The sequence below is a fragment of the Mus caroli genome, unplaced genomic scaffold, assembly GCF_978045245.1.
Source record: "Mus caroli unplaced genomic scaffold, Mus_caroli_1 scaffold_6, whole genome shotgun sequence".
Classification (NCBI taxonomy): domain Eukaryota; kingdom Metazoa; phylum Chordata; class Mammalia; order Rodentia; family Muridae; genus Mus; species Mus caroli.
The window spans coordinates 60,868,750-60,895,523 of NW_028227261.1; the positions used below are offsets into that span (position 1 = coordinate 60,868,750).

General features: G+C 36.5%; 2 protein-coding genes across 4 annotated transcripts in view; one reads left to right on the plus strand and one right to left on the minus strand.

Annotated features, from left to right (window-relative positions):
* Positions 1-26,774, minus strand: part of Ift74 (intraflagellar transport 74) — an 83,409-nt gene that overhangs the window by 35,170 nt on the left and 21,465 nt on the right. For all 3 annotated transcript variants that reach the window (XM_085839185.1, XM_085839186.1, XM_085839187.1), the window contains 4 exons: positions 8,609-8,747; positions 7,001-7,063; positions 3,456-3,599; positions 1,123-1,163 (listed from right to left, as the gene is read on the minus strand). In XM_085839185.1, the coding sequence (XP_085695311.1) occupies positions 1,123-1,163; positions 3,456-3,599; positions 7,001-7,063; positions 8,609-8,747 (387 nt within the window). The remainder of the gene's footprint in view (positions 1-1,122; positions 1,164-3,455; positions 3,600-7,000; positions 7,064-8,608; positions 8,748-26,774) is intronic.
* On the plus strand, positions 11,869-26,359 carry Lrrc19 (leucine rich repeat containing 19). Its single transcript, XM_021159282.3, has 5 exons — positions 11,869-12,002; positions 18,688-18,771; positions 21,496-22,009; positions 23,083-23,259; positions 23,909-26,359. The coding sequence occupies exons 2-5, from the start codon at positions 18,697-18,699 to the stop codon at positions 24,235-24,237; spliced, it is 1,095 nt and encodes a 364-aa protein (XP_021014941.1). The 5' UTR covers positions 11,869-12,002; positions 18,688-18,696; the 3' UTR covers positions 24,238-26,359.

Genomic DNA, 26,774 nt, shown 5'->3' on the forward strand with positions numbered 1-26,774 from the left:
GAGCAATTTTGTGTCTGGTGAGCAAGTTCTATTCTGAATATATGAAGAATTCATTTTATTCAATACCACCAATAATAAATTCATGAGAATGTACAAAGGATATTAATAAACATTTCTTCAAAGATGAACATGAACAACAGCACATAAAAAGAAATTCAACACCATAAGCCATCAAGGAATTGCTAGTGAAAGCCAAAGAAAAATACTATTTCACATCCATTGACACTGCTGTAATGAAATCATGGATAATAATAGTTTTTTTTAAAAAGACAAATGATGCTAAGTGATGAAGATTATAAAAACCTGGACTCTCATACACTGTAGGTGGAAATGTAAAATGTCTATTTGTATAGAAAATACAATGTCTATTATGCAGCTATTTGGTTTAGACTGGACTCCAAATTTACAATCTAAAATACAAAGTAACCACATAAGCCAACAATTCCATTCCTGAATATTTACATAGGAGAAGTAGAAATAAATGCCCATACAGAAACCAGTTCACAGATGTTCATGTCAATATGATTCCTAACAGCCACAAAAAAGAAACAAGCAAAGCCTATCAATTGACGAATAAATAAAAAACATACTGTGGAATATTAATTGGAACTAAAAATAAACGAGATAGTGATGTATATGCTACACTACAGATAAGCCTTGAAAATGTTAGGTTAAATGAAAGCATGTTGCCACATGAGTCCAAAAGCTGTCAGACTCCACATATGAAATGCCCAGACTAGGCAAATAGGTAACACAGAGTAGATTTCCAGTCTTAGAATGAAGGAAGGGGTAAGGAAAACAATGATTACAAGCTGTGGAATTTAGAGTGACTGAACTGGGACACTGGTTGTCCAACTGTAAATCTAATGAAAAGCTCTTGATTAGTATGCTTTAAATATATAATGTATATAAGCCATCTCTTTGTAAAGCTGTATTTAAAAAGAAATTATATTAGGCAATGACAAAGAATTAAAACCTGGAGACTGAAAGCTCGATAAATATTAACATGTGAGCTGCCTGAAAATGTCTATAAAAGCATGTACTTTATAAGTTACATCTTAACTTTATGATGTAATCTGAAAGAACAACAAATATAAAATGTCCCGGTTCAAAGGTACTTACTGTCTCTCCATGCTGGCTATTTCCTGATTATCTTCTTTAACCTATATAGGCATAGAAAGAAAATAGTATTTAAAAGAGTAACTCATCTGAATAGACTATCTGAAAGAGAACTTCACTAAGAAACTATTCACAAATTCCTTCCTTCTTCCTCAAACATATTGTTACCTACTGTCCTGGCCAGTTTTATGACTGCTTCATACAAACTAGAGTCATTTGTGAGGAAATGTAAACTGGGAAAATGCCTCCACAAAATCAGGTTATAAAGCCAGGTATTGTTACATAAACCTTTAACTCCAGGATTCAGGAGGCAGAGGCAGGTGTGTATCTGTGAGTGTGAAACCAACCCGGTTTATACAGTGAGTTCCAAAACATCCAGGGCTACAGAGACACTCTATCTCTAAACAAACAAATGAACAAATAAACAAATGACCAAATAAGTAACTAAAAAACAAGTCAGGCTATAGACAAGCGTATAGGCTTTTTCTTTTTTTAAAAAAAATTGGGGATTGGGCTGGTGGTTCTAGGTTCCATAAGAATGCCATGAGCAGAGTAAGCAGTAAGCAGAATTGTTCATGGCCTCTGCATCAGCCGTGTCCTTAGATTCTTGCCGTTTTGTTCTTGGCCTAGCTGGTTTGGATGATGAATTATAATATGGAAATCGAAGTGAAATAAGCCTTTCCTTCCTAAGTTGCTTTTGGTCATGGTGTTTCATCATAGCAATATAAACTCTAACTAGGATTCTTATCAGGCTAACATATCTTCCAACATGAGTCAGTTAACTAACAGGAGGTATCTTGGATTTCTGAGACTCCCCGACATCTAAGGGTCCAACTACCAGATTTGGGAAGACCCAATAAAATAAAATTTCAGAAAAACAATGAATAATTTTTAGGGTACATTTATACCATGCCATGTAGTATTTTGAATATGTATAATTCCATATCCTATAGAATATACATATGCACAATATATATGTGCATGTGTGTGTGTGTATATATATACATATATATATGTATATGTATATATATACACACACACATACAATATTAATCCTAGGTTATAATTAATTTAAAAATTTTAAGATAAGATCTCTATAGTTAGCCCTGGTTGTCCTAGAACTCACTATGTAGACCAGGCTGTCCTCAAAACTCACAGAGATTATCTACCTGCTTCTTCTGCTCCCCAGGTATGTGCCACCAATCCCTGCTTCAACTCAGATTTAACTAGCAATCTCTAAAGCATTTTCTCCTTTCCTGCCCCTAATCTTTTCTTTGTAAGGAATGGCTGAAGTTTTAGAATATTTTTTAGTTGTATTACATTTTAATTTATATACTATATGTGGGAGGGTTCACTATAGTGCAAGTGTGGAAGTCAGAACAACTTTCAGAAACTAGTTTCCCTTCTACCCTGTGGATTCTTAGGATTAATCTCATACCACCAGGCTTAGCAGCAAGTGCCTTACCTACCAATATTTAGACTTTAAGATCATTCTAAAAAGGATGATTCTACCAATCTCTTAATTGATCCATAAAGATCCAAAAACCCACTAGGCACACACACAGACACATGAACATGCACACATGCCCACAAACATTAAAAAAACTCAAAAGAGTTCCAGGAGAGGTCTCTGTCCTTACAAAGATACAGTTCTCCCAAGGGTCTTGGACTTTAGTACATCTCAGTATAAACAAGCTCACTGTAACTTAGAGCTAAATTAAAGCAGCATAGAAGTAGTGGAAAAGCTATGGAATACATGGCATGTGATTATGTCATATATAATTTCATATGACATTTAAATTCCATTCTCTTCATGAAGGCACCAATACTAACTACCAAATTTATTAGACTTAGGACACTTATATTTTTGGAGAAATAAACATAAATAATGGAACTAATTTTCAGTAAGATTATCTAACTAGTTAACTCACCAATAAAGAAGTATCCATGAAATAATGATATAAATACACACCAAAAAATACAAAATGAGGATTTACTCCAAAATCAAGCTGTTTTAAGAAAGTAAGATTTTTCTATGTTTTCTTGGCTTGTATTTCATATTGAAGTATGGCTAACTATTGCTTTTGGATAATATCACATTGACTTTTTGCTTAATTCATAGCTCTTAAAACAAATAAATGGCCAGGCAGTGGTGGCATCTATCATTAATACTAGCACTTGGGACACAGAGGCAAAAAGATCTCTGAGTTCAAAGCTAGCCTGGTCTATGGAGCAAAATCCAGGGCAGCCAGGGCCACACAGAGGAACACTGTCTCAAAAACCCAAATGAAACAAATAAAACAAAACAAAAACAAATAATGAACTTTCTTCCATACCTGCTTAAGCAATCTCTCCCTTTCCTCCATTGGCGATCCCATGCTTTTGTCTTCTGCAATCATTTGATCTCGATGGGACTCTAACTCATAAAGTTTTTCATACAGCAATACAGCCTCTTGTTTTACTTGGGAGTGTGCTATTTCCTAAGAACAAATAGAAAAATTTTAGTTGGTCTTCTTGGAGAGACAGAAGTTAAGATATAGACATGATACTCACCTTCCAGTTTCCACCTGCACCTTGGAGCTGACCGTATGCCTCAGCCCTCCACACCCCAATCCCGCCCAGAGAAAGCTTGTTCCCCCAGGGATGATGACACACCCAAGCTCACAGGTGAGACCACCAATTACACCCCAATACCTGGTCCAAGTGGAACCTGCTTAGGGCCCAGTGGATGCAGGAACCTCACTCAGCAGAGAGGGACACGATCCTTCTGGTTCCATCTACACCTGATCCTGTGCTACAGCCCTCCCCACCCTAATCCCAGAGAAAGCTTGACCCCCAGGAGTGCTGGCACACCCAGGCTCACAGGACAGACAAGCTCCAGTCAGAGACTGCAAAGCCAGATAACACTAGAGATAACCAGATGGCCAGAGGCAAGCACAAGAACATGAGCAACAGAAACCAATGCTACTTGGCATCATCAGAACCCAGTTCTACACACACACCAAACCCTGGATACTCCAACACTCCTGAAAAGTGAGATTCTGATCTAAAATCACACCTCATGATAATGATAGAGGACTTTAAGAAGGACATAAATAACTAACTACCTTAAAGAAATACAGGAGAACTCGGGTAAACAGGTATAAGCCCTTAAAGAGGAAACACAAAGAATTACAGGAAAACACAACCAAAAAGTCAGGGTTTCTATTCGTGCACAAAATATCATGAGCAAGAAGCAAGTTGGGGAGGAAAGGGTTTATTCAGCTTAAACTTCCACATTGCCGTTCATCACCAAAGGAAGTCAGGACTGGAAATCAAGCAGGTCAGGAAGCAGGAGGTAATGTGGAGGTCATGGAGTGATGTTACTTACTGGCTTGCTTCCCCTGGCTTGCTCAGCTTGCTTTCTTATAGAAGCCAAGACTACCAGCTTAGGGATGACACCACCCACAATGAGCTGGGCCCTCCCACCCTTGATTACTAATTGAGAAAATGCCTTACAGCTGGATCTCATGGAGCCATTTCCTCAATGGAGAATCCTTTCTCTGTTATAACTCTAGCCTGTGTCAAGTTGACACACAAAACCAGCCAGTACAACCTCTAACAACAAAAATAAAAGGAAGCAACAATCATTGGCTCTTATTATCTATTAAAATCAATAGACTCAATTTCCCAATAAAAAGACATAGACTAACAGACTGAATATGAAAACAGGACCTAGCATTTTGCTACATACAGGAAACACATCTCAGTGATAAAGACAGACACTACCTCACAGTAAAAGGCTGGGAAATTTTTCTTCAAAGCAAATGGTCCCAAGAAACAAAATGGAGTAGTCATTCTAATATCGAATAAAATCAACTTTCGACAAAAAGTTATCAAAAAAGATGAGAAAGGACACTCCATACATTAAATGAAATATCTACCAAAATGAACTCTCAATTCTGAATATGCCCCAAATGCAGAACTTATGACCATTTCACCCCAAAACAAAAGAATGTACCTTCTTCTCAACACCTCATGGGACCTTCTCCAAAACTGACTATAATTGGTCACAACACAAGCCTGAACAGATTCAAGAAGACTAAAATAATCCCATGCATCCTATCAGATCACCATGGACTTAGGCTGGTCTTCAATAACAACAAAAACAACAGAAAGCCCACATACTCATGGAAGCTGAACAACTCTCTACTCAATGATAACTTGGTCAGGAAAGAAATTAAAGATTTTTTTAGAATTTAATGAAAATGAGGGCACAACATACCGAAGCTTATGGAACACAATGAAAACAGTGCTAAGAGGAAAACACATATCTCTGAGTGCCTCCATAAAGAAACTGGAGAGAGCACACACTACCAGCTTAACAGCACACCTAAAGCTCTAGAACAAAAAGAAGCAAATATTCCCAAGAGGAGTAGACAGCAGAAAGTAATGAAATTCAGGGCTAAAATCAACCAATTAGAAACAAAGAGAACTATACAAAACCAGGAGCTGGTTCTTTGAGAAAATCAACAAACTCTTAGCCAACCAACTAGAGAGCACAGAGACAGTACTAAATTAACAAAATCAGAAATGAAAAGGGAGAAATAACAACAGAAACCGAGGAAATTTAAAAAAATCATCAGATCTTACTACAAAATTCTGTACTCAACAAAACTGGAAAATCTGGATGAAATGGAAAATTTTGTAGACAGATACCAGGTACCAAAGTTAAATCAGGATCATATAAACCATCTAAACAGTCCCATAACCCCTAAAGAAATAGAAGCAGCCATTAAAAGTCTCCCAACTAAAAAAGAGTCTAGGACCAGATGGGTTTAGTGTAGTATTCTATCAGGCCTTCAAAGAAGACCTAATACCAATACTCTTCAAATTATTCAACAAAATAGAAACAGAAGAAACACTACCCAATTCGTCCTATGAAGCCACAGTTAGGCTGATATGTAAACCACACAAAGACCAAACAAACAAAGAGAATTTCAGACCAATTTCCTTTATGAATATCAATGCAAAAATACTCAATAAAATTCTCGCAAACTGAATTCAAGAACACATCAAAATGATCATTCACCATCATCAAATATGCTTCATCCCAAGGATGCAGGGATGGTTCAATATATGGAAGTCTATCAATGTAATAATCCACTATATAAGCAAACTCAAAGAAAAATAAATCTACATGATCATCTCACAAACTATATAGAGAAAAACTTGAAGCAATCCCACTAAAATCAAGGACTAGAAAAGGCTGCCCACTCTTTCCCTATCTATTCAATATAGAACTCGAAGTTCTAGCCCAAGCAATTATACAACAGAAGGACAACTCAATTCTCAAATTCATCAGGAATAACAAAAATCCAGGGATAGCAAAAATTATTCTCAACAATAAGAGGACTTCTGGGGGAATCAACATCCCTGACCTCAAGCTGTATTACAGAGCAATAGTGCTAAAAACTGTATTAGCACAGAGACAGACAGGTAGATCAATGGAATAGAATTGAAGACCCAGAATTAAACTCACACACCTATGATCTCCTGATCTTTGACAAAGAAGCCAAAACCACGCAGTGGAAAAAAGACAACATATTCAACAAATGGTGCTGGTTCAAGTGGTGGTCAGCATGTAGAAGAATGAAAATTGATCCATTCTTATTTCCTGTACAAAGCTCAAGTCCAAGTGGGTCAAAGACTCCACATAAAACCAGATACACTGAATCTAATAGAGGAGAGAGTAGAAAAGAGCTTTGAACACATCAGCACAGGGGGAAACTTCCTGAACAGAACACCAATTGCCCAGATTTTGTGCATGGTTCTGGCTGATGCTCCCCTGAATTACCCTTCAGAGCTCAGTGTCAGAACACTCCCACAACGTTATACTCACAGTTTCTAGGCTCTCCTTTTTCATGTTCAGAGAATCTAGTTGTTGCTGAAGTGTATCTAATTCCTAAAGGGAAAAAGGAAAATTTAAAAGAATATTTTTTTCCTTCATGTTTTAGCATATCATGTATAAATATGATAAAATAAATTCTGTAAATATATTCAATTCCTAACTTACCAAGGTTTTATTCTATTCGAAATAGCTTCTTTTATTAGTTCTAAAATTCTTCTCACATACCTTCCAAACCTTGTATGTTTGTCACAATTATTATATAAATATTTTGATCATAGTAATTATCAAAGACTTTCAAACTAATGATGTCATTGTTCAAAATAAAGATTTAAAATTCGAATAATCTTTAGCCACATGTTCACATATTTTGCCTAACTCCTTTTAGAGTCAAGACATATATATAGGAGGGGACAAAGGAAGAAAGAAAAATAGAGGGAGCAAGGATGGAAGGAGGGAAGAAGGGAAAGACAATTGACCACAGAGGGAGAAAGGAGAAGGGACAGGGAAGAGACATGAAGGAGGGATGAAAGAGAAAGAACCATTGATCTGGGCTGGAGAGATGGCTCAGTGATTAAGAGCACCAACTGTTCTTTTGAAGGTCCTGAGTTCAAATCCCAGCAACCACATGGTGGCTCACAGCCATCCTTAATGAGCTCTGATATCCTCTCCTGGTGTGTCTGAAGACAGCTACAGTGTACTTACATATAATAAATCAATCTTTAAAAAAAGAAAGAACCATTGATCATTCATAACCCTTATATACTTTCATAATAGTTTGGCATTTCTACAATATGCTTTCTTCAAGGATTCATTTATCCAAAAAATTTGTTCAAGATAACAAATGTTATAATAAAATTAAATGAAGCAATATCAGAGAAATAAATAATATTCATTACTGGCAGTTATTGATCCTTTTTTTTTTTTTTTTTTTTTGGTAATCCTTCAGTTTAGGGTCATATGGGCTTGAAGAAGCATTGATGTTTAACACTGGGAGGGTTATCATCAGGCACCTAAACTGTTCCTTTAAGCAACATGACTAGGAAAACATTCAAATCAGGGACAAAACAGGTTAAATGGCTTGTTGCTTATCAAGCTGGGAGGAAAATGAAACAAAACTAATATCCAGCTGTGGTCTGTGAGCCCCTTTAATCTCCATTAAAAGTTCATAAAAATCTAAGTTTTTAGATAAGGTGTGCATGCATTTGGAAGACAGAGGCAGGACGATCTCTGTGAATTCCATGCCAGTCCTGTCTACAGAACAAGTTTCAAGAAAGCCATGGCTACATTATGAGACCCTGTCTCAAATAAGTAATTATATCCAAGCCGTTTTCATATACCTTTATGACATGCAAAACTGAAGATAAGAGAACCAAACTATTATGTATTCTTTTAAAAGCTAAAACACTATGCAGCATAAGAAAATGAATCCTTTCTTAGTGTCTTCCACACTTAAATGACTGTGGGAATTAGCTGAGGCCCTTGTTACAATGAGGTTCTGATGAGTAGGTTCATTCTCAGAGACCCTGGTGTTGATTTTTCAAATTGTACTTTGATTAGTATTGTGCTCCACGCCTAGCATACAGTCCAGAGTAATATCACCTGCAACAGTTTCTCATTTGTGGTTTTCATTTCTATGTACTTGACTTGTTTTTCAGGAGACATATTTTTGATAATGCCATCTGCTGCTTGCTTTTCTTGTTCAACTTCTTCTTCTACACTTCTGATTTGTTTTTCCTTCCTGAAATAAAAAGCATACAAAGTTCCTGTTAGTATACTGAGAGAGAAAATAAAATCAAATTATTCTGAGGTACTAAAAAGAAAATCAACCATATAAAACTTGATCACATCAGCTCAGACTTAATATACTCTTCTCATCTCCATCCTCAAATCCAATTTATTTATTATCTATTTAAATGTATGACTAAAACAGAGAGATTATCATATATAAACTTTCAGGCCTTGTACATCTGAGGGTTCATTTAATGGTGATATATGCCAAAAGTAAATTTTAGTCTTAAAACAGTGACTTTCAAACATCTGTTAGTCATAGCATTCTCTGATCAAGTTAAAATCTGTATAGAAAGTTACTGTGTTCCTATTGAGAATGGCAATCATCAAGAAAATAAATGACAAGTGCAGGTTCGGATACAGGAAAGGGGAACCCTTGTATTCTGTGGGAATAGGCTAATGCACTACTGTACAAATTGGATAACCTAGCTGTACCACTCACTCCTGGACATCTACCCCCAAAATGCTGCATCCTACTATAGAGATGCTTGCATATCCACGTTTATCACTGTTTCTTTTACAATGAGTAGCAAGGAAATTTAAAAAAAGAAAAGAAAGAAAGTTACTGTGTAAATCATGTAAAGCAAGGCAGCTCTGAGGGAACTAACCAATACAGAGAGCTACTCTACAATGTGAATTATTCTTAGGACTTATTTATTTTATCTTATGTGAATCAGTGTTTTGCATGCACATATGTATGTGTTCCATGTGTGGGCCTATTGCCTGCAGAGGTCAAAAGTGGGTGCCATATCCTTGTTACTGGAGTTACAGGAGTGGTAAGCGATTATAAGGATGCTGGGAACCAAATCTTAGTCCTCTGCAAGAACACTGCTCTTAACCACTGAGCAATCACACCCCACCCCCACACCCCCACACTCACACAATTTGATTTTTTTTAAAAGAAAAAGCCTAGGTTTGGTGAGATGGCTCAGTGGGTCTAGTGCTTGCTGCACAACCCTGATTATCTTTCAATCCATGGAATCAATACTGGAAAGAACCAACTGCACACATGCACCATGTCACATGAGTACCTATATACACAGGTGCACACACGGTGATGATGATTAAGATAATGATCTAATAAAAACAAAACCAAATTATACCTTAAGATCAATAATATGCTTATATTTCCTTTTACCTATTGCTTTAAATACAAACATATTTTAGCACCATAACACATTAATTTCCAGAAAAAATATAACTATTGTATAATAACAGCAATGACAACAATGGTTACCCTAATCGTGTAATCACAATATATTCACACGAAATACCACTAGTGTGCCCAGTATTTTATTTTCCACATAGTCAATTACTAGTACAGTGGAAAAACTTTCCTTTTAAAGAAATGGTCTTTTTATTAACTCTTTAAGAATTCGTATAATGTATTTTGACACCTACCCTATATTGCACATATCTGACTTCTCTACCATCATATAGCTCCCTCTCCCAGCTTTTTGAAACATCTCCTCTGCCCTTAGTCCAGTGTAGTTTGTGTTATGCAATTCTCTTGGGAATGAAGCCTGCCTAATAGTATGTTTGACCTACCAGGAATCATTAAAAAAAAAATCTGAGAGAATTTATTTGCCAGGTATGGTGGCCCATGACTTTAATCACAGTACTTGAGCAACAGAGGCAGGCAGATCTCTATGAGTTCCGGAACAGCCTGATCTATATAGGAGGTTCTCGGCTAGCCAGGACTGCAGACTGTGAGCTTGTCAAGAAAAAAAAAAAAAAAGGAAAAAAGGAAAGAATGAGTTTGATTTAACATGAATTTTTGTACAAAGGTCATAGGGTCAAGATCTTTTACTATTCTTTCAAAAATCTGATTAAAAATCTATCATTAGTTACTGTCTTTTACTCATAGATAACAACTTATACTGTCTTCAATCAGTTAACAGCTAAGTCCATTAGGGTCACATACTCCATACCTTCTATATACTCAGATCCTACAACTAGCAAAAGGAATCTAAACCTAGAACATTTCCTACAGACACAGGAATTTCTTCCTTTTTTTTCTTTTCTTCTTTCTTTCTTTCATTCTTTCTTTCTTCTTCACTGAACAGGCAGTCATATTTTCCCTCTGACCATCAATAATTAGTATGTGCATTCTAGTGTTAAAATTTAGGTGAGTTCATGAGCTCACCTATATTTCATGACTCGACAAACCCTTGTTTCTTGCAGTAGTCACTGTAGATTGGTGGGAGCTAGTACTGTATTGCATTCTACCTTCCAGAGGGTTAAGACTGCATCACAAGGTATGAAGGTATGTAATGGCTGCCAGGTCTTTAAATGGCTTGAGCACTTTGCCCTTGTAATAACTTGGCAGTAAAGTGACTAATAAAAGCAAGGTATCGTAAAAATGAGCAGACAACAATGTTGAAAGGCAGTGGAATATAAAATTTGGTGATATATTTTTCAGTTGAATCTAGCAGAATCTAAAATAGCTTTAATATTAACCTACATTACTTTAGAAACTGTACTGGGTAGTTTTGAGTGTCAACTTGAAAAGGAGAAAGGGAGAAAGGAGCCTCCCTTGAGGAAATGCTTCCATGAGATCCAGCTGTAAGGCATTTTCTCAATTAGTGATCAAGGGTGGGAGGGTCCAGCCCATTGTGGGTGGTGCCATCCCTGGGCTGGTAGTCCTAGGTTCTATAAGAAAGCAAGCTGAGCAAGCCAGGGGAAGCAAGCCAGTAATGAACATCCCTCCACGGCCTCTGCATCAGCTCCTGCTTCCTGACCTGCTTGAGTTCCAGTCCCGACTTCCTTGGTGATGAACGGCAATGTGGAAGTATAAGCTGAATAACCTTTCCTCCTCAACTGCTTCTTGGTCATGACGTTTGTGCAAGGATAGAAACCTAACTAACTTAGACAGTAACATCTTCCAAAAATACTCTCAATATTTTACACTTTAAGCCACAAAATAAAATTGTTAATATTTTGATAAAATTTTGAAGTGAAACACAAAAACTAAGTAACCTATGTTACTTGTTATACTTAAAAAGTCAAGGATGTCTTTAAGAAACTAAGTTCTAGTCAATCTTTTGCTAAGGAAGTCCAGCTTGCCTTTAATCACTTGTTTACGAGTACAAAGGTTAGAACCGTGAAATGCGACCGTCTGACACAGGCTTTTCTAATGGTGTAGAAGAAGCAGAGTAAACTCCTCGCACACACTGCTCTCAGACACACAGAGGAGAAAGGAAAGGTAAGCGCTTACATACTTAAGGCCAAGTTGTTGCTAACTCTGTCAGATCTGTAGAGCAATCCTTGCCATTAGTGCTAAAGAGCAGAGGGCATGATCATATTTTCACACTGTCTACTGCAGAAATAATATAAACCTATGCAACAGGCAACGGCTCTTTACAAGTCAACTTATAATGGAATACAAAAGTTATCATCTAGTGAATCAAATTTTTAATATCATCTTTAATTTTTAATGTTTTAATTTTTAAATGTTAATCAGAGAAGTCTGAAGTAACTTTAACCTTAAAACAAATTTACTGCTCTTGCTCTCCCCTTCCCCATCTCCTTCCCTTCCTCCTTTCTCCACGTGCTCATGGCCATGGCAGGCCTCTACTTCTCTACTCTCTCCTTCTCTCTGTCTTTCTCTGCCTCTACTACCCTCTTTACTCCCCTCCCCATGCCCTGAATAAACTCTATGCTATACTTAAAAAAAGTTACAAGATCAAAAGGATTAGTTGAAACTACTGATGTTGGGTGATTACTACCATCATTATTAGTTTTCAAATATAATTTCTAATAAGTTATTATTTAAGTTTTAAAATATAAAAATCATAAAGTAGTTAGAGTAATAATTATAACTGTCAACAACACTTTACTCCAAAAGCACTGTATTATGGCATAAATATGTAAAATTTTGAACAGTAAAATTACTTCTGGACTTTATTTAACAAAACCAAAACAAATGCAGAATCTTTTTTTTTTAATCTCATTGCTCATATGAAGTCATATAAAAATAACCCAAAATTCCTAAACTTGTACTGAAAAATTGATTTAAGAGAATCACAATTTCCATATCAGCATCATTCCTTTGTGTATACATTTGGTTTTCCTGTGTAAAGAGCTCTTAAATCCATAAGCCAGCTAACAGAATCTGATACTCTAATTCTTCCTGATTTTTAAAATTCATTTTAAAACACAAAAAATCATTTCAAAATAACTTTCAAATTGAGAAAACCTTAAAAAGGTTTTTCATTTAACTGTGTTTTTAAAAAATGGTTTAAAATCGACTTTCTGAAGGAAATGTTTCTGTCTGGGGATTTATTTAGTATCACAATGGTTACCATTCACTCTCTATTGATCTCTCCCCTAGCAAAAATTATAAGCATTACGTGAAGAAGCCTGCAGACAGTGTGCATGGAAACTTTAAACATCGTAATGCTGCAGATACACTTTACAAAGTGTAAAGCCCTGAATATATGCTGCCTTTCAGCCTAAACTTCATCAAGAAAAAATTTCTAACTCCATAGCTGTCTTTTAACACACCCTAGAAAGCAATAACTAGGTGGTAAACATAACATGATCCTCTAACTCCTTCTCCCTTGACAACCCTGCCCCAACTCCACTTTTATTCCTTATCTCTGGGGCGGGGGTAGGGCGGGGTTGAGACAGGACCTAGAATGCATATGAGATCATGGTAGCCTCAAACACATAGATCCTCCTGCCTCTGCCTCCCTAGTGTTGGGATAAAAGCATGTCTGGCCCTAACTTGCTTCTGTTCCACCCATCTCTTTTCTTAAATCAGTTCATTTGTTTATACCCTAGTTGCTATCTCTAGCCATCTGTAGCCCATATGCCTGAAAACTATCACTTCTGTTACTTATTCTTCCTCATTCATGTCTGTGTACCACTGGGGACTTCAGGACTAAGTTTACCATACCACTGAGAAGTGCAAGCCATCAAAGATGCTATAAAACTGTTCCTAGTACAGGTAAGCTAGCTTTGATAAATGACCTAGGCATCTCCCTTTTTAGCCAATGGTGTGGAATAAGATGTCATTTGATCTCATTATGGCTCTAAAAGAGTAAATATATATATAAATATATATATATGTTTGTGTGTATGTGTATATATATATCATATAAAATGCATATTGTATAAAATCTAGGAAGCAAAGTAGCTTTTTCTAGCAAGTTTGATTATGAAATGACAAAAAGAAGGGAAATTAACTTAAACAGATCAACAAATTGAAAGCAATAAATGAGCGGATAAGAATAGACCAGCACTGAAAAATAATAAATTCTTATCACCTATGAGCAAACAGACTTCAGTAAGTCAAAAGAGTCTTCTTAATCTACTTAGTTTTTCTACTTCTTGCTTGGATTCAATAATCTTTTTAAAAATCTTCAATAAGTATTTATAATAAATGCTTTCAGATATAAAGATTAAATTTTAGCAGACTCCCTAAAGATGATAATAACTAAATCCGTTCAAACATATTTGTATGTAAAAAGGTTTCTGGGATGACTCTGAGAAAATAGATAGAGAGACAGAATATGAAACATCAACATGAATAAAATGATTAAATAGAAAATAACTACTAAGATTATTACTTTTCAATACGAGGCAATTTCTACTTTGGGCAGCATACTGAATATACCTATTAACTTTGGCTCCTATTTAAAACCTGACTAAAATAAAAGTTAAAGGTAAAAGGGAGTATAAGCCCACAAAAACAGAGAGAATGGACTGGGAAATAAAAATAAAATTTAGAAGTCTAAAAGTTAATAGTTAAATGTAAACTGCAAAAGCAAATTTTCCCATGTTAACAATGGAAAAAGCAGAAAATTCACTTGATTTCTAGTACAGGAACTTATTTAATTACTATTATCAGGTATTCTAGAAGTAGAGGAGGAGGCAAAAAGACCTCCAGACCTCTGCCCTGACCGATTGCTTTCTTCTCCCAAGTAGGGCCGAGGCATCCTCACTTGGGCACTTCAGCTTGTTGAGCCTTTTGAATTGTGTGGACTGTATCTTGTGTATTCTGTATGGGTTTTTTTTTTTTTTGGGGGGGGGTGCTAATATCCACTTATTAGTGAGTACATACCATGCATGTCCTTTCACATCTGTGTTACCTCACTCAGGATCATATTTTCTAGTTCCATCCTTTTGCCTGCAAAACTCAGGATGTCCTCTTTTTTTTTTTTTTTTTGAGACAGTTTCTCTGTATAGCCCTGGCTGTCCTGGAAGTCACTTTGTAGACCAGGCTGGCCTTGAACTCAGAAATCTACCTGCCTCTGCCTCCCTCGTGCTGGGATTAAAGGTGTGCACCACCACACCCTGCTAGGATGTCCTCATTCTTAATAATAGCTGAGTAGTATTTCATTGTGTAAATGAACCACATTTTCTGCATCCATTCTTCTGTAGTGGGTCATCTAGCTTATTTCCAGCTTCTGGCTATCACAAATAAGGCTGCTAAGAACATAGTAGAACACGTGCTCCTGTGGCATGGTGGGCCATCTTTTGGGTATATTCCCAAGAGTGGTATAGCTGGGTCTTCAGGTAAATCTATTTCCAATTTTCTGAGGAACCTTCAGATTGATTTCCAGCGTGGTTGTATCAGTTTGCAATCCCACCAGCATTCTCCACATCCTCTCCAACATGTGTTGTCACCTGAGGTTTTGATCTAAGCCATTCTGACTGGTATAAGGTGGAATCTCAGGGTCGTTTTGATTTGCATTTCTCTGATCACTAAGGACTTTGAACATTTCTTTAGGTGTTTCTCAGCCATTCGAGATTCCTCAGTTGTGAAATCTTGGTTTAGTTCTATACCCTATTTTTTGACTGGGTTGTTTGTTTGTTTGTTTGTTTGGTGGTTAGTTTCTTGAGTTATTTATATATTTTGGATATTGGCCCTCTATTGGATGGGGGGTTAGTGAAGTTTTTTTTTTTTCCAATCTGTAGGTTGCCAATATGTCTTACTGACTATGTCCTTTGCCTTACAGAAGCTTTCCAATTTCATGAGGTCCTGTTTATCAATTATTATCATAGAGCATGAGCCACTGGAGTTCTGTTTAGGAAACTTCCCCCTGTACCAATGAGTTCAAAGCTCTTTCCCACTTTCTCTTTTATTAGATTCAGTGTATCTGGTTTTATGTTGAGGTTCTTGATCCACTTGGACTTGAGCTTTGTTCAAGGTGACAAATATAGGTCTATTTTCATGCTTCTACACACAGACAGCCAGTTAGACCAGCACCATTAGTTGAAGATGCTTTCTTTTTTCCATTGCATATTTTGGCACCTTTGTCAAAAATCAAGTATGGGTAAGTGTGTGGTTTTATTTCTGGGTCTGCAATTCTACTCCACTGATCAACATTTCTGTCTCTGTATCAATACCATGCAGTTTTTATCACTATTGCCCTGTAGTAAAGCTTGAGGCCAGGGATGGTGATTCCTCCAAATGTTCTCTTATTGTTAAAAATTGTTTTCTCTATTCTGTTTTGTTTTGTTTTGTTTGCCTTTCCAGATGAATTTGAGACTTGCTCTTTCCCACTTGGGAGAGAGAAGAAAGCAATCATAAGTGGGGAGGGAGGGAGAGGGAGGGAGGGAGGGAGGGAGGGACCTGAGAGGAAAGTGGATGGGGTGGGAGGGAAGAGTGGGGAGGAGAAGGGAACCTGATCTGGTATTGTGTGAGGGAAAAGGACTGAAGCCCTGAGGGCCTGCAGAAAGACTGTAAACAGGCAACCTCAGGAGATGGGGGTGGGGGGTGGGCAGAGTAGACCAGAGACTTGGGAGGTGAGAGACTTCCAGGACTCACAGGGAGGGACCTTTGATGAAATGCCCAACAGTAGGGAGAGGGAACTTATACAGCCCACCTTCAGCAGGAAGACAGGACATCAAGTGAGGGATGGGGTTGCCATCCTACAGTCACATCTCTGACCCATAATAGTTTCTGTATGAAAGAATTAGAGGGATGGGAATGGAGAGGAGCCTGAGGAAAAGAAGGTCCAGCAGCACAGGGAGGTCCCAAGGCCTGACACTATTACTGAGGCTATGGAGATCTCACAAAAAAGGGTCTATCATGGCTGCTCTCCAAAAGACCCAACGAGCAACTGAAAGAGTCAGATGTAGATATTTGCACCGAACCAATGGACAGAAGCAGCTGATCTCTCATGTTGAATTAGAGAAGGCTGAAAGAATATGAGGAGAAGAGCGATCCTATAGGAGGACGAGCAGTTCTAATTAATCTGGACCCCCAAGATCTTTCAGACATTGGACCACCAAACAGACAGCATACACCAGCTGATATGAGGCCCCCAACACACATACAGTAGAGGACTTCCCGCTCTGTGTTCATTTAGAGAAGATGCACCTAACCCTCAAGAGACTGGAAACCTTAGGGAGTTTAAGAGTTCAGATGGAGTGGAGAGTGAGAGCATCCATGTAGAGATAGGGTGTTGTGGGGAGAGGGTGTGGGATGTGGAGCAGTTGGAGGGTGGGAGGGTGGAATATGGATTTTAAAAAATGAATTACAAATAAAATTAAATTTAAAAACAAATAACCATCCAAGCTGAAAAAAAAAAAAAAAAGAACAACACAAAGGTCCTTCCCATGGTCATTTTTAAAAGTTATGATGCCCCACCAAAAAGAAAAAAGAAAAAAGAAAAGAACAGAACAGAACAGAACAGAACTCGGGAGGCAGAGGCAGCCGGATTTCTGAGTTCGAGGCCAGCCTGGTCTACAAAGTGAGTTCTAGGACAGACAGGCTATACAGATTTCTCTCAAAAAAAAAACAAAAAAAAAAAAACAAAAAAAAAACCAAAAAAAACAAAACAAAACAAAAACCCAAAACAATAAAATAAGACTGGGAATTCTAGAAAACAAGAATGTGTAACAAAGACTACAGAGAATGTATACCTGAAAGGCAGAAGTGAACAGCCGTGGGCTCCTCAGTCCACATCTCTAGACTAAGCACAGGAACCGGCTCCAGCAGACGCTTTTTATGCAGCTGATACGGAGGGAATACTTAAGTAAAGCACCTACTAATTACTGAGAAATTTGCTATGGAAAAGCATGGGAATAAACTCATGAAAAAAAAAACACAGAAAACTAAACACATGAGAAAAATAAGCTCAGTTTATCAGAAAAATAGCCTAAAATGGAAAAAGTAATCATGCTATTTTCAGGGTTCAGTAAACAATAATTTACATGTGGTAATAACATTATAAACCCACAATATTCATCTGGCAAAAAATCATTAAATATCTGTAAGAAAGTGATGGGTCAATATACTGGAAATTATGGTAGAGAATACTTGAAAAAAAAAAACTAGTGATTTTTATCTTCCACCACTCCAAATTGATCAATAATATTAATACAACACTCAAATTTAAAATACCAAGAAGCACCAACCTAGTGAAGTATACACATAATCATATGTCATACATAATAAATATGTTCCTTTGAGATTTTTCATATACATATATGCTGAAACATTTTTAATACAACTCTTTTTTCATGACATCTGAAGCTAATAAAACACACGAGAAAAACCCTGAATCTCAGTGTCTTCAGGGGCTGTTTAGTTGGTAAAGGTTAGTAATAGGATAATGAAAAGCAATGTGAGTGTTTCATGTTTTCTTTTAAAAGAAAAATACGGGGGTTGGTGAAATGGCTCAGTGGGTAAGAGCACCCGACTGCTCTTCCGAAGGTCCAGAGTTCAAATCCCACCAACCACATGGTGGCTCACAACCATCCGTAATGAGACCTGACGCCCTCTTCTGGTGTGTCTGAAGACAGCTACAGTGTACTTACATATAATAATAAATAAATAAATATTTAAAAAAAAGAAGAAAAGAAAAATACATGCATGTCCTCAGCCTCTAAAGCGCTACTATCTTTTGAGATGGGATTACTCTCTTTTCTCGTAGGCCTTCGATATGAAAGGCACACGCTTCGTGTTTTGGCTCTTCTCCGTGCTGCTACCATCTGTCAAAAGCCAAGCTTCTGAAACAGTAAGTTTCAACCAACAATAAAAATGTTCTCAAATATACTGTATAGAAATCTAGTAAAATACATAGAAGCAAAAGACTAACAAAAGAGAAATAAACACAACTGACAAACTATTAAACATTAATTTTGTGAGCCAGTAAGATGTCTTAGCAGCTAAAGGTGCAAGCCACCGAGCCTAACAACCTGAGTTCCATCTCTAAACCACAGTGAGAACTCCTGAAAACTGTATTCTGCCCCCATATGTGCTATGGCATGCATTTGCATGGAGAGTCGTGAAAGCACACACAACAAACACACAGGGACACACAGACACATGGATACACAAACACACACACAAATACACATGTACAAAAATAAATTCAATTTAAAATAAAATAAAATTATTTACTAATCTATGTATACTAAAATTCTGTAACCTCTGGGCAAAAGCCCAATTTGACAAATCATTCTTTGTTTTATAAAGTGAATTCTTTATAGAAGCTGACCAAATGGAACCAAAAAGATGGTTCAGCAGTTAAGAGCATTTTCTGTGACTCTAGCTGCATATGTATCAAAAGATGGCCTAGTCGGCCATCACTGGAAAGAGAGGCCCATTGGACACGCAAACTTTATATGCCCCAGTACAGGGGAATGCCAGGGCCAAAAAGCGGGAATGGGTAGGTAGGGGGGTAGGGGGAGGGAATGGGGGACTTTTGGGATAGCATTGGAAATGTAATTGAGGAAAATACATAATAAAAAAATTTATTAAAAAATATCACATTTTATGCTAAGGGCATAAAATATATTTGGTAGTATATGAAATCCATTATAAATCTTCACAACTCTTAATCCAAATGACTTTAAGAACTAGACAGAAGTTCACTGCAATATCTGGACTTTGAGAATGATGAATTGGGGTCTGTAATTTCTATTTTACTAATGGTTCGTATTTAATCAGAAAGCTTTAATATTCTTTATCATTTGTTGTCTATGTTGTCAATTTAGTTTCTATGTTATTCTGCTAAAGTTTTTGATACTTTACAAAAGTTAGAAAATAAAATATGCTATGTAAAAAAAAAAAAAAAGCACTTTCTGCTCCTGCAGAGAACTCAGGTTCCTTTCCTAGAAATCACACTGTGGCTCATAAGTACCTGTAATCCCAGATGCAGAGTACTGAAGCTCTTTCTGGCCTTCACAGACACCAAGCAGACACATGATGCTCATACTTACATGAGGGACTCACACATACACATAAAGTTTTTTTTTAAAATTTAAAAGCTGAATAATGTACAACTCTGGAAACTCTTAGCTATTAAAATCAGAGATTAGTTTCAAGACCAAAAAAAAAAAAAATCAGGACACATACACACACAAGAAAAAACAAATCAGTTCAAATCGAACCATAGGATGGGGGTAAGAAAGGTGAAATGGTTTGCTACAAACATGAGAATCTAAATTGCATCTAACATTGACCTCTCCTCCTCTCCTCTTCCACACACAGGTAAGCACATAATCTACATCTATAAAATAATAATGTAAATAAATAAAATACAGGCTTAGCATAGAGCTCAGTAGGGGAGCTTTTGTATGCTGCCTTAGCTCAACCCCTAGTTCTGCCAAAAATAAACCATAAAACAGTTTTTAAGCAACTAAGTCAACTGTGCTAACATAAACCTGTAATCCATCATGTAGTAGATGGAGGCAGGATGATCAAGAGTTGGCCATCTACTGCAATATACTGAGACTCTATTGCAAGTAAACATCAACACAAACCCATCATGTCAATCAATACAAAACAGAAAATGGAAGAAACTTAAAAACTCACTTATGTAGCTTATCATCATGTGGCTGCATTATTATTTCAACAGCAGAGCTAGCCAAGAATTGTATTATAGCTCATTAACAATCATGATTTAATTTGATGTTGTTTTGAGACAACTATGTAAACCAGGCTGTCCTTAAAACTTATAGAAATGCATCTGCCTCTTCCTAGGATTAAAAGTGTGTATCACCACAACCAGGATAGGTCCATATTTGGTAGAGAGCAGCTGGGTGGTGATGGTACACATCTTTAATCCCAGTACTTGGGAAGCAGAGACAGGTAGATAGATCTCTGTGTTCAAGGTCAGCTTAGTCTATAGAAGTGAGTTCCAGGACAGCAAGGGCTGCATAGAGTACCCTGTCTTAAACGAAGCCCCCCCCAAACAAAAATAAAAGCAATTATTCTATTCCTAGGTATGCAATAGTATCTACACAAACTTCAAAATACTTACTTTTAAACAATTCTCCCATATATATTTATCTCGTATGCTAAAACATCAAGTAAGGATTCAGTCTGTTTTGTCTGTATTTTTGAGAAAGCATCTCACTTTGCAGCCAAGGTTGTTCTTGTACTTGTTAGTCTCCTGCCTAAGACTTCACAAGTGCTGGGATCACAAGCATATGCCAATACTTCAGGTTAAGTAAGTCAACAGAATTATATTTCCCTTGTATTTCTATAAGAGAAACATTGAAATACTCTTTCTGTAATGCTTATATAACAGGTGGAAGATATCTTTGGATCTCCCTAAGTGGTTGCATCAGAATTTCCTTACTCTTCATTATTCTATTTGCATAAAGAAACACATTTGCTCTTCCTTTTTTATGTTTAAGGTCAACTTTTTCCAGAATGATCCAATATCTCTTCTTGGATATGTAACTTTAATCAATTCTGATTAAATCATTTCTGTTTTTCTTTTCTTTTCTAGGAAGTCACATGTAATTTCAGCAGAAGGAATTATGCTTTGATTCCAGAGGGTATTAGTACCAATGTTACCATTCTTGATCTCAGTTATAACCGAATTACTCTGAATGCTGCAGATAGCAGGGTGCTACAGATGTACTCTTTACTCACTGAGCTCTACTTGATGGAGAATAACATCACTGCCTTATATAACAGCAGTTTCAGGAATCTTCTCAACCTAGAAATTTTAAATATCTGTGGAAATTCAATCAGTGTAATTCAACAGGGTTCATTTGTTGGCTTAAATGAACTAAAACAATTATTTCTTTGCCAAAACAAAATATTACAACTGAATCCCGATACATTTGTGCCTCTAAATAACCTAAAAGTTCTGAATCTGCAAGGCAATTTGATACGCCTCTTCGATGCACCACAGCTACCTCATCTGGAGATACTAACTCTGGATGGAAATCCATGGAACTGTACCTGTGGTCTACTTGAGTTGCAGAACTGGCTGAACATGTCTAATGTGACATTAGGTAAGCTATCCTACTTCAAGTCAAGCATTAAGACAATGTGACTGAGCTTTGATGGCTTATGTCAGATTAGAACAGACAAAAAGAAACAGCTGGGCTAGAAGCATTGCTCAATAGTTGACGCAGGCCTTGAACTTCATTTCTACAACAGTTAAAATAAACCAAACAAACAACACGCCCCCCCCTGCAAAAACAAAACAAAACAAAACAAAACAGCTGAAAGAAACTTCAGAATAGACATGCTCTCACCCAACCTTGTAGGGGGGGTGGCAATTTAAAGATATATACAAGAGGGGACGTTATAAAACATTAATTTTATATGTTAGGTGTGATAGGGCACACATTTAATTCTAGAACTTGGGAGACAGAGGCAGATAGATCTCTGTTAGTTCCAGACCAGCTAGGAATACACAGTAAGGTCCTAGCTTAAAAAAGGATGTTCAAGAACTTCCTATATATTCTTTAGGGTATTGTATCACAAAATACACAAGGTATGCCTAATTCTAGCACTGGAGACTGAACCCAAGGTGTTGACTTATGTTGTTAACTGCACATCATGCTCTGCTTGAAAACCAGATTACAACAATAATCTTTTTTTTTAATTAGGTATTTTCCTCATTTACATTTCCAATGCTATCCCAAAAAGAAATTTTCCAACAGAAAAACCAAATGAAAAATACACACTGCATTTAATCTATATAACATGAATATGGATTAATACATAGACATGTAAATATAGAGTCACTATCTTACAATAAAAAAACTTTGGTTCATTTATTTTGCATTATAAGTATTCTGCCTACATGTATATGCACCAGGTGTATACCTGGTGCCTGCAAGTTCAGAAGAGGGCCCTGGATCTTCCAAAACTAAAGTTAAAGATGATCATGAGCCACCACATAGAAGCTGGAAATTCAATGCAGATTCTCTGCAACACTACCAAGTGCTTTTAACTAATGAACCATCTTTCCAGCCCTTCTTATCATCTAATGAAACAGACTTATCAAAAATGCTAAATCAATATTGTGTTATGAACTACTTTTCTCGTCCATAATGTATCTTTATTCCTTTACCAGAAAACGAGAGCACCACCACGTGTAGCTACCCAGATGAGCTAAAGCACTACAGCATCAAGTCAGCACCCTTCACAACTGAATGCCACTCTAAATTTATTTCCACTATAACTGAAGATTTTCAGTCCATTAGGAATTCATCTTTTGATAGCTCTTCACACAACTTAACATGGACCTCAGGTAATGTACTGATTTTGAGTATTACTATTGCTGAAGGTATCGGTACTAAACATACTGTTCTTTTTGTCTTTTACTGGTTGGAGTTTCTAGGAAGAATGTAAAAGAACAATTCTTCATCTCAACAAAAATTTATAAAATATTGGAATTCTAACCCATGCTCACTTAGATGCCATGTGCATGATATCAATACTAATTACTATCTACTAGACTAGACACCACACTTCACAAGCATATGTTAATGGCTTTATATGAGCTTGTAACAATACCTGGTTTTCTTTTAATATGGAGTACTGCATATTTGAGAGGAGATCCAAGTCTAAACATAAAATTCATCTATGTGTCAAAAATACTACATGTGTGTAGTCTGAAGATAATCTGTCTTTTTTCTGTGACCTGTCTGTCTGCTGAAGCCTTCTATGAGTTTTCCACTTGGGAAGTCATGGTAGGGCTCAAAAGGTTAAGTTACAAATGTCGGAGCATTTTTTAGTTAGGGTTGGTCAACTTGTAGTCATTTTGGTAAATGATTTTCCTTGTCCATACTTGTCTTTAGTGTATTAGTAATTTTATTCACAGAAAACTATAAAGTATGTTCCTTTCCAATTCTGCTTGACTTCTGTCAACTTAACAAAATTTCTCTCTTCTATTTAAGAGCATGAGCCTCTTGGGAAAAGCTGGGCTTTCCTGGTTGGTGTTGTTGCCACTGTACTGCTAACTTCACTACTCATCTTCATTGCTATCAAGTGCCCAGTATGGTACAATATTCTGCTGAGTTACAACCATCATCGCCTGGAAGAGCATGAGGCAGAAACCTATGAAAATGGTCTTACAAGAAACCCAAGTTCTCTTTCACAAATAACAGATACAAACTCTGAAGACACCACAGTGATATTTGAACAGTTGCATGCATTTGTGGTAGATGATGATGGCTTTATTGAAGACAGATACATAGATATCAATGAGGTACATGAAGAAAAGTAATTTTATCGTGTTGAAATTCTGAAAAATACTTTCAGTCTATTTATAGCTTAGACAGAGATTTTTATTTGGCAAACAAAACTATAAACAGCAAACCTTCATATTAATTAGTACCTTATGTTAATATCACAGTTATTACTTTTTACTATATTTCACAAGGAAGTCTAAATGCAATCACTCATACACTGGTTAGCTGTAAGTTTAATGATTTATGTATACTACCAGCATTTACTAGTGTCAGCAGTGTTCAGGAAACTACAGATTGCTAAAAACAAGGCCTAAGGACAATTATTTACCAACTAAAATGAGCAGATTCTTATTAAAAAATACACATGCTGTGATGTCTTAAGTTATACTAAAATTATAATCAATAAAGAAATACAAATTTTAGGCTTATATTATCAAAGTGAGGAACAGGCAGCTTTAACAATATAAAGTGATCTTATGTTCACAAATGAATTCACAGAATTGAAGAATATGCTGCCTAAACTTAAAAACAAAATTTCCTCAAAAATTTGTAGCACGGTTGGTGAGATGGTTCAGTGGGTAAGAGCACCGACTGCTCTTCCAAAGGTACTGAGTTCAAATTCCAGCAACCACATGGTGGCTCACAACCACCCATAATGAGATCTGATACCCTCTTCTGGTGCGTTTGAAGACAGCTACAGCGAACATATACTAATAAATAAATCTTTAAAAAAAATTGTAGCAATTTAAAGCGCAAATATAGTGATTTGGAATAATCCCTACTAATCACTACTGAATATGACAGTGATTGTTAGGAAGAATTCCATATACAATTGCCATGATTAATATTACAATGGCTCCTAAACTGGGCATCATAACAATTATGAATTTTCTTTAAAAGACCCAATCATTTCTCTATTTCTTTTGGGAGATTATTTTTAAAATTATTGTGAGCTAGAACTGAGAATATTTAAGTAATCCACACACATCTATCTCTGTTTCAATAAACAGAGCAATGTTTCCCAAATCGATTTGTAGAACACTGATTTTTCTATAATGACACTGACAACCATTTATAGAGGAAGAAAAAGGCAACTGGTCAAATTACTGACGGAATCTAAATCTAAACATAGTTAAAGATTTTTTTTTCCTTTAGTACTTATAGATTTTACTAAGCTCAGGTGTTCTCTGATAACTCAAGAGTACAGTACTAAGTTTTTGAAGGGCATCTGTATAGCATGTTCAGGTCCCTGGGTTCGTTTGTTTCTCTCTTTTCTCTCTCTCTCTCTCTCTCTCTCTCTCTCTCTCTCTCTCTCTCTCTCTCTCTCGTCCCTGGGTTCGTTTGTTTCTCTCTCTCTCTCTCTCTCTCTCTCTCTCTCTCTCTCTTTCACTGTGTGTGTATTCCATACACACACAGAAACATTAAAATTTATTTGATAAACAAACCCTTTCTTGGAAGAATAAGCTAATAGCTCACAGCATATTAATAGACCAAAAGACATATTCTGGAAAAAATAGCCCTAACATAGGAAGGGTCTATCTAAAGTGAAATGTTTACCAATTCTCTTATAATAGCTAAGCTGCAAATATTATTTTAACAACTTAACAGTTTAAAGAATGGAATTAAAAACCAGCAAAATATGTATTTTACCATTGTATATGTGGAAAAACTAAGTGTATTTACTTGCATCTGTAAAACACTGAACACTTATGAAGTAGTGTAACACATTTTCTGTGATTTTCTTTGTATACATGAGAAGGGAAAGAGCTGAAGATGGAACACAGCTAGAAATGTGACAACAGACCTTGGAACATGATACACGAGCATACAATGCTCTGACATTCCAATTTCTCTTTAATAAAGATATTCAAAAAAATGTACGTGATACCTTCTTACAAAAAAAGACTAATAATGAAGATCTTTTCATAATTCTCAAATAATGCTCATCAATGACAATGTACAAAGCCTACTGATTGATAATTTCTTTCACTAAAGTGGAACTAAACGATCATAGTTCAATCTACTTAAAAGCCTAGGTTAAAATCCTAAGTGCTAGATATAAAGACATAATTCATCTTAGAGTTTAAGTCTTTAGAAACAGTCAGCTATTGGATGGATCACAGGGCCCCCAATGGAGGAGCTAGAGAAAGTATCCAAGGAGCTAAAGAGATCTGCAACCCTATAGGTGGAACAACATTATGAACTAACCGGTACCCCGGAGCTCTTGACTCTAGCTGCATATGTATCAAAAGATGGCCTAGTCGGCCATCACTGGAAAGAGAGGCCCATTGGACACGCAAACTTTATATGCCCCAGTACAGGGGAACGCCAGGGCTAAAAAATGGGAATGGGAGGGTAGGGAAGTGGGTGGGGAAGGGTATGGGGGACTTTTGGGATAGCATTGGAAATGTAATTGAGGAAAATACGTAATAAAAAAATATTAAAAAAAAAAAGTCTTTAGAAGCAGAAATCTTACTTATAAACTGGGTAGACCTTCCCTTTGTATAGAATTTAGCTCCTTGGGAGTAAATAAGACAGCATATATTTGACATTTAGATAAATTTAATATTAA

Coding starts and splice junctions, on each gene's coding strand:
- Lrrc19 (XM_021159282.3), top strand. CDS start 18,697: ATGAAAGGCACACGCTTCGTGTTTTGGCTCTTCTCCGTGCTGCTACCA. Junction 22,010..23,082: donor CATGTCTAATGTGACATTAG/GTAAGCTATCCT, acceptor TTCCTTTACCAG/AAAACGAGAGCACCACCACG. Junction 23,260..23,908: donor CAACTTAACATGGACCTCAG/GTAATGTACTGA, acceptor CTTCTATTTAAG/AGCATGAGCCTCTTGGGAAA.